The sequence below is a fragment of the Amblyomma maculatum genome, chromosome 6 (assembly GCF_055883805.1).
Source record: "Amblyomma maculatum isolate TAMU_Amacu chromosome 6, ASM5588380v1, whole genome shotgun sequence".
NCBI classification, from domain to species: domain Eukaryota; kingdom Metazoa; phylum Arthropoda; class Arachnida; order Ixodida; family Ixodidae; genus Amblyomma; species Amblyomma maculatum.
Window position 1 is genome coordinate 138458691 of NC_139349.1, and position 14585 is coordinate 138473275.

The 14585-nt window shown below is 41.8% G+C and overlaps 1 protein-coding gene across 1 annotated transcript in view; it reads right to left on the reverse strand.

The window, feature by feature from the left end:
- The window catches only part of GluClalpha (glycine receptor alpha 1), a 227086-nt gene that overhangs the window by 159183 nt on the left and 53318 nt on the right, over positions 1 to 14585 (reverse strand). Inside the window, exon 2 of the mRNA XM_084607478.1 lies at positions 2029 to 2153. Coding sequence (XP_084463604.1) covers positions 2029 to 2114 — 86 coding nt within the window. The 5' untranslated portion in view covers positions 2115 to 2153. The remainder of the gene's footprint in view (positions 1 to 2028; positions 2154 to 14585) is intronic.

A 14585-nucleotide genomic window follows, 5' to 3' on the forward strand; every position in this document is an offset into this window, starting at 1 on the left:
AGGCTATAGGAAGCACTACCAAGAACACGGTAAGCATGAGTACAGAAAGCGTCAGAGAAAATCAGGTCGCCGTCTCGTGTCGCATTTGCGAGCAATGAGGGCCCTCGCGGAATCTTTTGTCCGCACTGCAGCCTACATTTTTCGATAACTAGCTTTCCTTTAGTTACGCTTTTCAACATGATATTTCACATATGAGGCGATGCTCCATAACCTATTCCGGACATTTTTTGAGAACTTCTGTAGCTGAACGTTCCGCTAAACTTTTCCGTCATTGGGACGATATTTAGCGTAAAAAAAAAAAAAAAAAAAAAAAAAAAAAAAAAAAAAAAACATGTGACTCCAAACTCGGTCATAAAAATTTTTGTAAACATAACAAGCTGATTTGCTAAGATAAGTCGTAAAAACTAGAAGGTAAGAAGTAACGAAGTGGAAAGTTAATCATTCTAGAAGAGCATGTATTTTGGATACGGGTGACGGTTTTTCTTCAAATCGAAAGCAGTATATTAGCTTTAGCTGCTAATAACTATTTGTTACATATTCTGCAGCGTTCCGTAGCAAGAGGTAAATTTTGTCACATTCCACTGAAACACCTAATCCATTATCCAACGCAATTAGAACATGACGTATGTAGACCGTTTTTGGTGTGATAACTTAAAAATATTTATTTTGCTCAGAGCCAACAATAATTTCAGAAACAATAATTGCGAATCCAGGAAAAGCCGCATCTAATCGACAATATTCCGTTCTCATGCTGACAGGGCCTGAATGCTGCCAAATCTCACCCATAAAACCCATGTTTCCCCCCATATATGGATGCAAATGATGCGGTGACATCTTAAGACCCTTTATCCGGAAAAAAAATATAAAGCCAGGCATCTGAAATTAACAAAGGAGTCCATTTTGTTGAACGGTCAGGCCAGATGTTTGTGGTAGTTCTGATATTACTCCGATAAATGTGTTCATTTTATTCTTTTTTGTAACGTAATCACTTTTCTAGAGCATAATTCTATTGCCTTGTATGCAAACGGCTCATTGTGGCAGCAGGAAGTCACAAAAATGCACATTTGAGCTTTTTTAAATAGTATAAGTCGCGTACGGATACGTAAAAACCAGCCAGCAAAACAATTATTGAGCGAAGAAAGTTGAAGTTTTTGTTTGTTTATGCAGAGCCCAGTCGCAATCCTTGGCAGAGTGTGAAATTTCCGAGGATGTGCCTCCACCTCATTAGAGCGCGGAATTCGTGCAGAAATGGGCATATTGAATCCCTCGTCCGCTACCGGAATCATCACAAAGCACTCTTACAGTAGAATGCCCGTCATAGAACAGAGTCACTAGAATATAATGTTTTGTGTGTTGTGCTGTGTGCGCCTTTCTGTCCGCCTAAACAGCGTCAGGATGTTGAACGCCGCGAAGGAAAAGGTAAGCGCTGTACTCCAGACGTTTCTTTTTTTTTTTTTTAAGGACATTCAAAATACTCTTAGGTGCGTAGCAGCCACTCATAATTGCGTTCGTCACGCATGCTTCGCATTCTTCATACGCTGCACCAATATAGTGGTGCAGAGCCTGTTAATTGCTCCGTCATGCATATCGATAGCCACACGCGCAAGTTACCAAACTCTTTTGCGACAAATAAACAAGAGAACTATGGCACCTGGTGCCTATTAGTCCGGTTCGTAAGCACCGGGTCTTCGTAGTTCTGAAATGAGTTGAGACAAGGAAAACCTTAGGCTCGTTATTTTCCCCACCACTGAGAATGGTTTCCATATGCAAACAACAGAGTTCCATAAGTTCTTGTAACTTCAGCGGTAATAACCATTCCGCTGAAAAGAACGCTTTCTTACAACCGCCCTAGCACGAATCGTGGAGAGAAACACTGCCTGCTAGCCTTACATTCGCTGTGTACAGTATCTGAGAACAATGCATAAACAGCGCGTACACGCGTCCTTGTCGCTACTTTGCTCATTCGTCGCAAAACAGGCTGTCACATGCGGGTCTGGCTCAGGAAGCAACAGGAAACGTGTTACTCACCATGCCGATGGACACGACAGAAGAATCAACAAGAAAAACGCTAGAGCCACTAGTGGGACACAAAAGCGCCATGAATGTACGCTCATGGTGACGGGCGAGTCTCGATCAGCGATGTTCGCTCATTCCTGCATCAGAGAGGGAGAAACAAAAGGGGAGAGAAAACGTTAACAGGATTACCCCTACCGAAGGATCAAGACCCCGCTCCTTCTGCTTCAAAGCGAGCGAAACAGTCGCGATTGTCCTTCGTGCAGCTCGCAACTATAACCTGGGTACACATAAACAGCAAAGGTCGGAAAAGATATAGCGAGTAGCAGTTTATTAACATGATTGCACAATATATGTGGTTAGATATCCAAAAGCGACAGACGGACAATTCGGAACGTCCCAATGGTGGACTCCGCGGTTCTGTTTTGACCGCCCGGGGTTGTAATAACATGCCCAGAAATCGACTCTCCACGAAGGCGCTTCGCCTTTCAAGGCAGAAAGCTGGGCTAGTTGGTGTGTCATCATTAATAAAAATGCTAGCGCGTTTAACATGGACACGGATATAGAAGAAGACATGACGAGAGCTTTTCGTCGCCACCCAGAAGTGGCCGTCACGACAGGAATCGAACCCGCTTCCCATAGTCATTAGTATTGGACAGCGTAAACCAAGGAGGTACCACACTATTTATTCTTTATTTCTGGTTCGCAAAGAAAATCAAATCAAATCAAATTTATTTCCCGACAAGTGGATGATCGCCTGGGCTAAAAGCTGTACAAACAGCTTGAAAAATCAGTTTGACAAAACACTCTAATTAAAATACCACTGTGAGTTACAGCGAAAAGTGGGGTTGCACTACGTACGTTTCAAAAATGTTTTAGGTTAGCCAGCTTGATCAAAACAGGCAACCCATTCATGTTTCTCTCTTTGGGAATTTATGTTTTCATTCAGCTAAGTGACACTTTCAATGAAATATTCCTTTGATAAGTGAACATCTGCGTCAGCGTGTATACATGAACACTATAAAAAGTGTGTTATCAAAACCCCTAAGTGTATAACAACGAAAATGGCTCCGAGGCACCCAGCGTCCACAATAAACTTTTTCTCAATGGCACGAAGAAAAGCACTGCTTCATTGGTATAAAGAGCATACTTGTTTAATTTTTTTTCACCATTTGTTCTTTTTTTTTCTATTTTACGAAAGGCTCTTTATAGAAAAGCCTTTTCACTCCAGAAGTCAGAACAGCTGCGTTGTTCACATTTGGCCAAGGTTTTCGCTTTAACGTTAACAGTAGCGGCGCTTTCAAGCTTGAATGAAGAGCGTAAAATCTGTAAACAAACATTTTTAGCGTCGTTAATGGACACGCACGAATCGCTGTGTGATGTGGAGATTGGTTAAGCAGCTACGCCCAGCTGCACATCATCACCAACATCACTACCTGCACTCATGATCAGCCTTAGTATAATCACTGCAGTAGAAAGGCATCTCTCATATCTCTCTGATCGACCTAGTCTCTTGCCAGCTGCTGACACCTCATTCCCACAAAGTTCCCAAACACATCCGCCAACCTAACTTACCGCCTCCACTCTGATAAATTTAGGGATCATCGATTATCTTTCCTTCGCATTACATATACAGCCCACGCCCATTTCTTCTAGATTTTGACTAGAATGTTATTTTATTTCACATTTGTTCCCTGAACGCATCAGCAAGCTGCGCTGCCTCTCAGCTCTACACCTTTCATTTCCATTCCATAGCTCTCTGCGTTGTCTTCAACTTGAATCCACGGGTTAGTACAGGTAAAATATAGCTGATATATACTTCCCTCTTGAGGGATACTGGCAAGCTCACATTCATGATCTTGGCAGCTGTGACAGCGTAGCGCGCATTGGCTAACCAATTCTTCTGCACTTTGCAGTCCCACCAGTGCTGTATCAATAACCTCCCGGACCAGCAACGCAGTCGTTCTATCGGCCCCTGCATTCTTCTCGTGGTCATCCTGCGGATGTCAGAAGACAGCTGCGCGAGGATACATCGTTTTCAAAACACGTGACCTTCTATTGGCTATATAAAGCAAGCACAGATCACATACTCGACACTTGGCAGCAGTGATAGCTTTGCTCGCAGTAGGTAACCAATTCTTCTGCAATTTGCAGGTTAGTGCAATTTCTTACCAATAGTGAAGAATTTCATTTGCTCTTTGCTATATCTGTTGCCCTAGAGTGTGTTTCAGGGACGGCGAATTGTGTGTGAAATGTCGAAGGAACTTGAGCAGGCTGTCAAAGGGCTTAGGGAGGAAGTAAAATCAGAAATCAAGGAGTTTACAAAGCATCAGAGCGACGCCTTCGAGCAGAAGAGAGCGGTTTTCATAAAGAACCGGATGACCTGAAACAGGGCGCAGATTTTATAAGCAAACGCTTAGATGAAGCAAATAAGCTTCTTGAAAGTACACTAAATGAAAATAAGTCACTGCAAAAGGAAAACGGAAGACTGCGACAGCAGGTTCACACGCTTGAAAAAGACATCGTAGAGTACCAAAACCAGCTCGTCAAATCTGAGCAGTACACCAGGAACAGAAATCTAGAAATCAAAGGTATCAGTGAAGAAGCAAGTGAAAAACTACCTGATATTCTAGAAATGCTATCGGGGAACCCATATCAGAGAGTGATGTGGATGTGTGTCATCGGGTGCCAAACAAAGAAAAAAAAACTAAAAAAATATTGTTTTCCAGTTTCGGAGAAGGGAGAAGCGCGACAAGGTTCTGGAAAGGGCACGAAAGAAGAAGCTCACCACATCGGTAGTAGTGTCGAAATCAGAGGCAGACACTGAGGATGATAAACCTATCTACACTAACGAGCATCTTTATCCCTGTGTGAAAAGGCTGCTAGGAAAAGCTGCTGCACGGAAACCTAACTTCGGTTGGCGGTTAGTGTGGACAACAAATTGCAGCATTTTCGCGCGCCGGATAGAGTAATCGTCAGTGTTTACGATTCGAAATGAAAAGGACTTGTTAAAGATAAATGAAAGCAGTTGAAAGGAATGGGCGCAAAGCTACATGATTTCATTGTGCACGATGGCTGCAGAAAGCATTCGTCCCGATGCAATTGGTAGCTTTTTGAGTGCGAGAAACGCGAACAAATGGCTAAAATGCATTTCATTTAATTGAGAGATCAGTTAAAATCAAGCATGATCACTTACACTTGTTTGTTTAAGGCATGTGCAGTACCATTTTACATATTGATGCTAACCAAAACATGGTACACTGATGAATGTGATTACTTTATGCTTAGTGGGTATAGTCATTATTTCTTAAATTGAAAGCAAACTAGAAGCGATGGCGTGTGTATTCAAACAAGAATACCTTGTTTCAAAATTGTAATGATTTCACCACCACCACTGACTTCGAAGCCCTATGTACTAAGGAGGGCATAAACATTTTCTTTCTTATCTACAGATCCCCAGATGAAAATAATGCCACGTTCCTGAATTTCTTTGACTCTCTACTCTTCTATGCAAACTAAGTGGATTGCTACTTACAGCAGGAGGAGATTTCAACACTGATGTCTTAAAAAACACGGGTGCTACTACAGACTTCTAAATTCTATTAGAGTGCAATGGTTTTCGAAATGGCATTACATTCCCGACACTTGTAACGTCTGTAGTCTCATCATCATCAGACGTGTTGATTGCAAATCTATGCCGTAAAAATTTCAAATCAGACGTTATATGTTCGGATATCAATGACCACATGTCGATCTTTCTAATTACAGAACGACATAGCGCCTTAAAACGCGCTGTGAAGCATGTTAGGTACCGTGAACCTAACACGAACCTTAGAACCTTAGAAAATTTCCGACAGACAATTCATACCAACTTGAGCGAAAATTTACCATTTCAAAATCCAATGCATTGTACAACAAGTTAACAGAAATATTTGAGGAACGTTATTTTGAATGCTTCCCACTAAAAACGCATAATAGATCTAAGCGGTTAAGTAAACCATGGATCACGGGCAACTTAGCCCGACTTATTAAACAAACTCACAAGCTGTATCAATCGTTCGTAGATTCTCAGACGTCGAAATCCTAAACCAATTTAAGGCATTTCGAAATAAATTGAACGAAGCTATAAAAAAATTGAAACATGAGTATTATGCGAGCTTATTTGATAGCCACAGCCTTAAAAATCCTAATTTTGTTGAGAAACATTTAAAGACGTTATTAAGTAGGAATACATGCGATAGCGTAATTAAGAGCCTGGTTATATCGACAACGCCGAAATAAGTGGAATAAAAGTTACCGACCGTTCTAACAATGTGTCATAGACATAGGAAAAACCACTCATCATCTAGAAGCAGCATCTTCTGTGCAAACATTACCTTATAGCCTATCGCTTAAGCCCACAAATGCGTCAGAGGTTATGCTCATTTTTCAAGCACTAAAAAACACTCTTTGTCATGATTTAGATGGAATAAAAATAAGATCCATAAAATAGGCTCTCGATATTATTGCACCTGCATTAACGCTTATATTTACCTTGGTCCTATAAACTGGCGTTTTTCCTACTAATATACAAGTTGCCCGAGTCACAGTTATACACAAGGAAGGGGAAAAGAACAACTTAGCAATTATCGACCATTGTACAACCTTCCCATTCTTTCGAAATTAAGGACTTGAAAAGGTTATCAACACTCGCATCGAAAGCTTCTCAAGAAAACGCAATATGATTACAGATCATCAGTTCAGTTCTCACACGTACCGTTCAACACAAAATGCGCTTTTAGAACAAAATGTGACAATATTAGACAATTTTAAGAAAAAAAACTTATCACATTAGGTGTATACATAGATTTCAGCGAGGCATTTGACCGCATTATTCATTTAATATTGTTAGACAAACTTGAGCGCTATGGTTTTTGCGGTGTTACACACCAACTTATTCGGTCCTATCTAAGAGGGCGAAGTCAGTATGTTAAAATACACCAGAACAAATTATTGTCAAAGAAAATTAAATACAATGCTCAACAAGGGAGCATTTAAGGCTCCATTCTATTCCATTTTTACATCAATGACATTGTAGAAATTTACCAAGGTTGTCAATTTTCAATTCATGCCGATGACTGTACAGTCTTTTTAAAAAAGCAAGGGAAACTTTGGAAGAAATACAAGCACATGCAGGTTTATGTTGTCACAGATTGCATGAATGGTGTCGGAAAAACATTCTGACACTCAATGTCTCAAAAACTAAATGTATTCTCTTTGGTGCTTCTGGAATTTCGCCTTTAATACCATCTAACATAACTTTCGGCCCGTACACATTTGAAATAGAAAAATGCACGAACATTTTAGGTGTATTTTTCCACGAGCACATGCCCTGCAATGAACATGTTAACTTTCTGTCGCGAAAACATTAACCAAGACCGCATGCCTGCTTAATAGGAACCGTCCAAATATCCCAGTAATGATGAAGAAGCTTTTATATGATGCCCCTTTCAACTCTCAGTTACTGTACAGCTCATTCATTGGTCGGGGGGAATGCAACCAAACTGAACGTAAATAGACTAACCATGATCCAAAAGAGGACTATCTGCATTATCGAAAATACTTCATTTCTTGAACATACAAGGCCACTTTTTAAATAATCAAAAGATACTCAAAATAGAGCACATGTACAATTAAAGCCTTTCAAGGACTTACAAGAGTGCAATATAAGGAAAATCAGACGCATTTATAAACTTGTCAGATCTGGCGAAAAACTCGAATAGATACCCATTTAGGTGTCAGATAACATGGCTTATTCCCTTCTCCCGTACAATGTACGGAAACCAAAGACTAAGGCATATGATACCATACGTACTCAATTCTCTTAATCTAAATCAAATCGACATCCTGTCGATGCCATACAACAGTGTTTTAGAGTGGTTCTTGTAAGTGACACTGTGTATGCCTAGTAAGATTGTGATACAAAACTTGTGTTTTTATTTGTTCACATTGAAATAGCATTGTGTAGCGAAAAAAAAAAGATTTCCTAACACTGTTCACCTCTTCTCATGCAACTATCTACGCTGGTGAAGTGTCAGCTAAATGGGTGGCAGGAGCCTCGTCAAGCTGCAAGCAATGCAGCTTTTTCTCCCGCTACCTTTTTTGTTCATGCAAAATAAACTTGATTGACTGATTAATTGATTTATCTCAGATTACTTGACAAATGCGTTCCAAGTCAGTCTTATTCTTCTAGTTATTACACTTTCTTCATGACTACTTTATAGAGCTGTGCAAAGCACCATACCCTCAAATGTAATCAACAAGGAGGCCCTCACCAATAACAATCAAAAAAGATTTGCTAAGGACAACAATTTTTTTATTACCAACCGTTCGAACAAACTACGGCAAGCACACGGCTCTTTTTGTTCTTTACAAGTTTGGAATAACCTCCCTTCTCATGTCTAGCAATCCCCATCTCTGTCTGGTTTTAAACATCAACTGTTATCCGTATTATCACAATAGTGTCACATAACTTTCAAATAAGCTTTTTCCTTTATATACCGCTTTGTTCACATTCAATTCATGAGTGTTTTCATATGTCCGTTGGGAAGATGTATCAATTTGTATATAATATTCAATTACTTTATTTTAACAATACCGGTCGCGCATGAAATGTTTAAAACTTGTATTGCATTTCTACTTTTTTTCCTTTTTATCACATTGTGTTCGCCGGTTTCGCCTCTTTTGACTGCGTTTGCTGTACCAATAATATCGTTCATAAGTTTATACATCCATCCATAGGAGGTCCCGATACAGCCTTGAGCTCTGGGACCTCCTTCTGTATTATTTATCTAATACCTGTTTTCATGAATAAACAAACTTCTTCTTCTCCTTCAGAAAAAAAAAAAGACATGTTTAAAGACTAGTCATGGTCACCACTTTTATTGACTTACACAAGTAATAAACTCCATAGTCATGCACACTGGACCTCTGATCTGTCTCATGACTGAACTATAATCACTAGTCATGACATGACATTTATGTGCAACTTATCATTAAATACACAATCATGACTATCAGGCTCACCTTAATGCAACCTCATATGAAAAATTAAATTTTGCTTCCATATTTTTCTCTGTTTTGCTTTCACTTTTTGCTTGTGCGTTTTGCGGATATGTCTTCGCAAACATAGCCAGGTAAGGCTTTCGCCTTAATAACTTTTACGTAGCAAAGAGTAAGCTGGTTGGTGTGAAACGTTTCATGACTTTGACATGCTCTTTCTGACTGATTAATTAAGATAATGCTATTACTCGAGCCTTCAGCTAGTTCGAGGTCATACAGTTCAGGAGTACGTGTTGTCGGGGGTAGTTGGTTCTGCATATTTAAGAAGAAATTAGCGCTCATAAGTGCGCGAGGTCATAAGGCATTGCATATGAAGGAAAGCCAGTTTTTCTAGCGCTATCCTTTCCGAGGTCATTCAGCATTCTCGCAAGCACCTGGTCCGCCCTAGCTTCGGTCCCCCTTTTTTTATGGCACCTAAGGCTTTATTCACTTGGTATTCCCTCGAATGCCCGATGATAAGGAGATGCGTTGGATGTTCTAGAGATGTTCTAGACAAGGGTCACTATAGCTGCTAGGATTTAGTACAGAGTATATGTATTTTCAGGCGTGCACGTTCGAAATGTGTTTTTCGGGAATACAGAAATACAGCTGAAAAGTACAAAAAGCATTTATCGTGGCACGCACACATTTTCTGCATTACAGATGACGTTTTTAGAACGGCTATGATCAGAAAGGACATTCCGTAGCCATACCGGGTCCCTGCCTGCTGAGAGATACCATTCCATCTCTTCTTATCTCGTGACACAACCTAGCAGTATTGCTGCTTTAACTCGAAGATAAATAAAGTACCGAAGCAACGAATGAAATTTCCTTTTTTGGGGCAGGTGGGATATCACATTACTTGCCCCTTGTTAATCAAGGAGCAGGAAAAGACAATTTAGAGAGTGCCGAATGCGCCGCTTCGCTTGAGCGCAAGATAAAACTCGTTTTCGCGGACCACAAGCGCTACCGCTAGTCCTTCTCGACAGAAGCGCCGCTTTCACATACGTACATACGCGCACGCACACTGCTCGAGTCGCTTTCATAAACGCGGGCTCCTTCGAGAAAAAGGCGCGCCGAGCACCGGAGAGTGCTGAGCGGGGAAGAACGCGGGAAGAAAACAGAAAACAAAAAATGAGGCAGACACGAGGCAGGTTCTTCCGAGAAGCCAGTCCGGGAAGCAGCGGCAGGCTTATTCGAAAACAAGGCGGCGACGACGCGGGAAAGGAATAAGGGGGGATGGAGAAAAGACATGGTAAGGTGCAAGAGGTCGCTTATTACAACGACCCGACAGGGAAGAGAAGTCCCTGTTGAATATAGATAGCCTGTTCCCAAGCCCTCAAAATACCCTCCAGGGTGAAGCAACATCTTTTCCTGTTTATGCGTATGTGGTAGGTGGGAATGGTCGAAGGCTAAGCGGCACAGACAGCGGACAAGGAAAGACAGTGTAGGCGGACCATTTTAGTGTATAACGTGCAGCGATCTACACTCTGCGTGCGCGCGGACAAGAGGAGGGTACGTTAGCCTCGTTGTGCTTTCGTTTACTGCGTGTAAGGCCATCAGAAGTTTTCCCTAGGCGCTTCTTTGAGTGAGACTAGAGTACATGAAAGGAGCCTATAGTCTTACTTTTACAGCCACCAACTGGCTTTGCTTTTATCTTTCCTTCTCGCGTTCGTTTTACTCCGGGTTCACTTTAACGTTACTGTGATCTCTTGCGGACAGGGAATCGCACTTTGCTCGAGCAGAAACTACACCAGTATAGCTGGGCGCCTTGCCCTTCCGTTTAATATGAGCCATTTATCCTGACAACCTTATCGCTTTTTCTTATGTCTGGTGTAGTGCACAGAAAAAACAAAAGTTGATATGCGGTGCAGGCGGGAGGAAGAGGGAAATCAGTCCAACAAAAGAAAGACCAACCGAAGTAAAGGGAGCCTGGTATAGCAGAATTTCTAGAGACCAATAAAAGCGTTCGCAAACATGCAATACTGCCCTTGGCATTGGGCAGCTGGAATCCATGCGAAATTCGGTTAGGTGCACCAGCTCCTGGCATATAAATGGCGCCTTTCGTTAGTAGTAGTAACATCTTTCAAAGCTTCATCAATACAAGTACATGTTTGGTACAGGTTCAAGCATTTATTCGGGAAATTTCCGTAATACATTTACATTGAAATAGAGAACTCTCAAATATAAATTATCCTTGAATAATAAGACACCTACAAATATCTCTAGGTGACCTTACGTGAGATTGTTTGTGTGTTTATTATATATTAGCGAGCAGCGTGGTGTCTAGGGGAAGACTGATTTTTTTTTTTTTGAAACAATGCTTTAGTAAAGTATTGCTTCTTTCACCCTCCAGTCACTGGCATAAAATCACCATGTCGTAAACCGGCCCTCTTAGAGGTTCAGCAGAACTCCTAGTGCTGCGACCAATAAAATTGTTTTGGTTGAAAGGTGAATGCGTGGTCGAAATATTCAGGCTGTTGTCGTGTTCTTTTGAGCAGCATCGTCGAGATTATACTCACTGCCCTAGCGTTAACTGGATATTCAGATGTATAATAAGAGCCCCATTGCCTTTATCACCATCTAAAGCTTAAATACACCCACTGCAAAGTAAAGACCTCTTCCATATCCTTCCAATTAACCGGCTTCTGTGCCAACTTCGTCTATTTCCTTCCTCAAGCTTCCTAATTTCATCCGCCTACCGAATTTTCTGCAATCCCCTGCTACCTTTCTTTCGAACCCATTCCATTACACTTGAGGATAATCGATTGTCTTGCCTTCGCATTACATAACTTGTCCATGCCCATTAATTCTTGATTTCTAAAAGAAAGTCATCAAATCGCATTTTTCCATAACCCATTTGCCTCAATTTCTGTCGCTTTAATTTACACCTAGCAGTTCACCTCTTTTCATTAGTCTACAGGTTTCTGCCCTTAGGTGAGCACCGGTAAGATACGGCTGTTATATGTATTCTTCTTGCGGGAGACTGGTAAACTAGATTTTGTGATTTAATGGTCCAGCTCAATCTCATGATTCTAGTTACCTCTTTTCTGTCATAGAGACCTGCGGCGGCAACCTGCTTTAGGTATAGCTCATTCCTTTGCTACTCTATAACGTCTCACTACCTATCGCAATCTTCTGTTCTTTTCGGGGGTGTTTAACATTGTAGTTTTATTCATGTTAATTTTTTAAGCATTCCTTTCAGTTGTGTCTATGTCATTTATCGTCGTTTGCAATTTGCCACCTGAGTTGCTCAGCAAGCCAATGCCATCAGCGAATCTCAGACAACTCAGGTAATCTCTATATACTGTTCCCAAAGCAGCTATCTGAAGAATTCTTGTATGCAAATGGCGAATGGCCTAAACGATCGTAACTCTGCCTAACACTATTCCTTATCATAATCAGATGCACAATACCCACTGCAGGACAAATACCTCCTCCATATTCTTGCAATTAACCCGGACGTGTACTAGTTGCGTCCACTTGACCCCTGCAAATTTCTTGACCTCATCCGCCCACCTGACTTTCAGCCGCGCCCTGCTACGCTTTCCTTCCCTTGGAATCCAATTTGTTACCCTAAGCGACCATCCGTTATCCTCCCTTCGCACTCTATATCATACGCATGCCCATTTTTGCTTCTTGATTTCCACTATAATATCTCTAACGCGAGTTATTTCTCTTACCCACCCAGCACGCTTTGTACCTTGAAACGTTGCACCATTCCTTATTGGATTGGTATTGCATTCTATGGATTCTACTTACATCGAATTACTTCTCGGAATACTAATTACTGGTGTTCTTTGAATATTGCTTTCTTGGAAATACCTTACTCACTAGACCGACACGTCAGACTGAAAGGAAACTGTATGGCCACCACACCTTTGACCAAATAAGGCTATGCGATTCCTCTCTGAACGTCTATTCTTCTTAAATTGCTGTTTCACTTCAAACACACCACACTTCAGATCTTGCGCAGGAAAGTGATATTCGTAAAACATGTCATTAACCGTAGGCATTTTTTAGAGGTTCGAAACAAATACAAGCTCCTCCACACAGGCAGCGGAAACGAAAGCATGCTGTATGCATTTCACTTAGCAAGCTGGATCGTATTCCTTCCAGAACCTGAACCTCGACACGCTATGAAGAGCAGGCTTTGACTTATACAGGAAACAGAGAACTATCGTCCCATATAGTTGGTGTTGGGGCATTGTGTGAGTTTTGTGTGAGGTTTAATCAAGATGCACATAACGATAAACGTTGTTTCTGCTCAGGGGGAACTCTGCAGCACCTAACATTTCAGTTGCACTGAGGAAGGACAGAGGATTACTACTGACAGGAAATTAAAGTCAGGCCAGCGACCAGGTGAGTTGCGGTTTCAAACGCTCTACTAGGCCAAAAGGCGATGGAAGGCCATTTGGTTCGTTCTTGGAAAGAGCCATGCCTGCGTCTGTCTCATGGTGTTTTTTGAGAAGGTCGAACACATTAACCTTCAGAGAGCACCGTTTCCAAAAGAATACACCCGCATGGAATGTGCAGGAAGCATGTGTTTGCCAGAAAGAAAAGGACATTTTTCTTAGACTGAACACTCTTCTGAATCGAATTTCCGTACTAGCACATATGGTGCAGGAAAACAATGTTTTATTCTACAACTTTTGAAGCATTTCTGCGCTGGCATACGAAGGACTTCGGTCGCACAAGCATTGAAAAACAAAAATCTCTTTGCGGCAGGGAAGGAAACCTCGGCTGCCTCCCCGCAAACTCGCGGCAAGACTGCAGACTCAGTGAAGCGTCGATCGGCTGGCGATCGTTTCCCCAGTTTGGCAAGCAGCTCGCGGCCGAGATAGGTTGGTTCGATGAGCGCAGGCGGTGAGAAGAAACGACTGACAGAGGCGCTAGTAACCGAGTTTTTTTTCCTCGTTTTTTTTTTGCCCCCTTTTCTCAGCATGCGTAAAACGGCGCATCTCATTACGGGTACTGTGTGGGCGGGAAAGAAATGCGTACAAAAAAAAGAAAAGATCTGCGTTACGCAAAGAGGAGATCGCGGACTTGCAGCCATGATCTAAGCCGCCGCCTCCTTCACACTGGTCGTGTGAGAAAGGGAAAATTGAATGGAGACTAACGGACGAAAGATACGTTTGCTAGAAACGACGAAAATGGGGGATGAAATATAGAAGGATAAGAGGAGAGAGGACGAGGAAAGGGTGAAAATGGCGCAGATACAAAATCAATAAGTCTCTGGCGTGGCAGGCTGGTAGCAGTTCTTTTGTTAGAACCTTTTTACCCCAGCTTTTACGTTGGAGCATCTCAAGAAGCCCTGCTTCTTCTACTTCAACACCGGTTGCCCCCTGCCGTTCTCGGCTGTTCAGTTAGAGAACTTTAGCATGCCAAACACCCACAGCTCCAGGAAAAAAAAAAAGATGAAAAACGCACCAGTCCAGATGCCGGCATCAGAGAGATCGTAGCAGTTTACAGGAAGGAGATGCTGAGCGCCA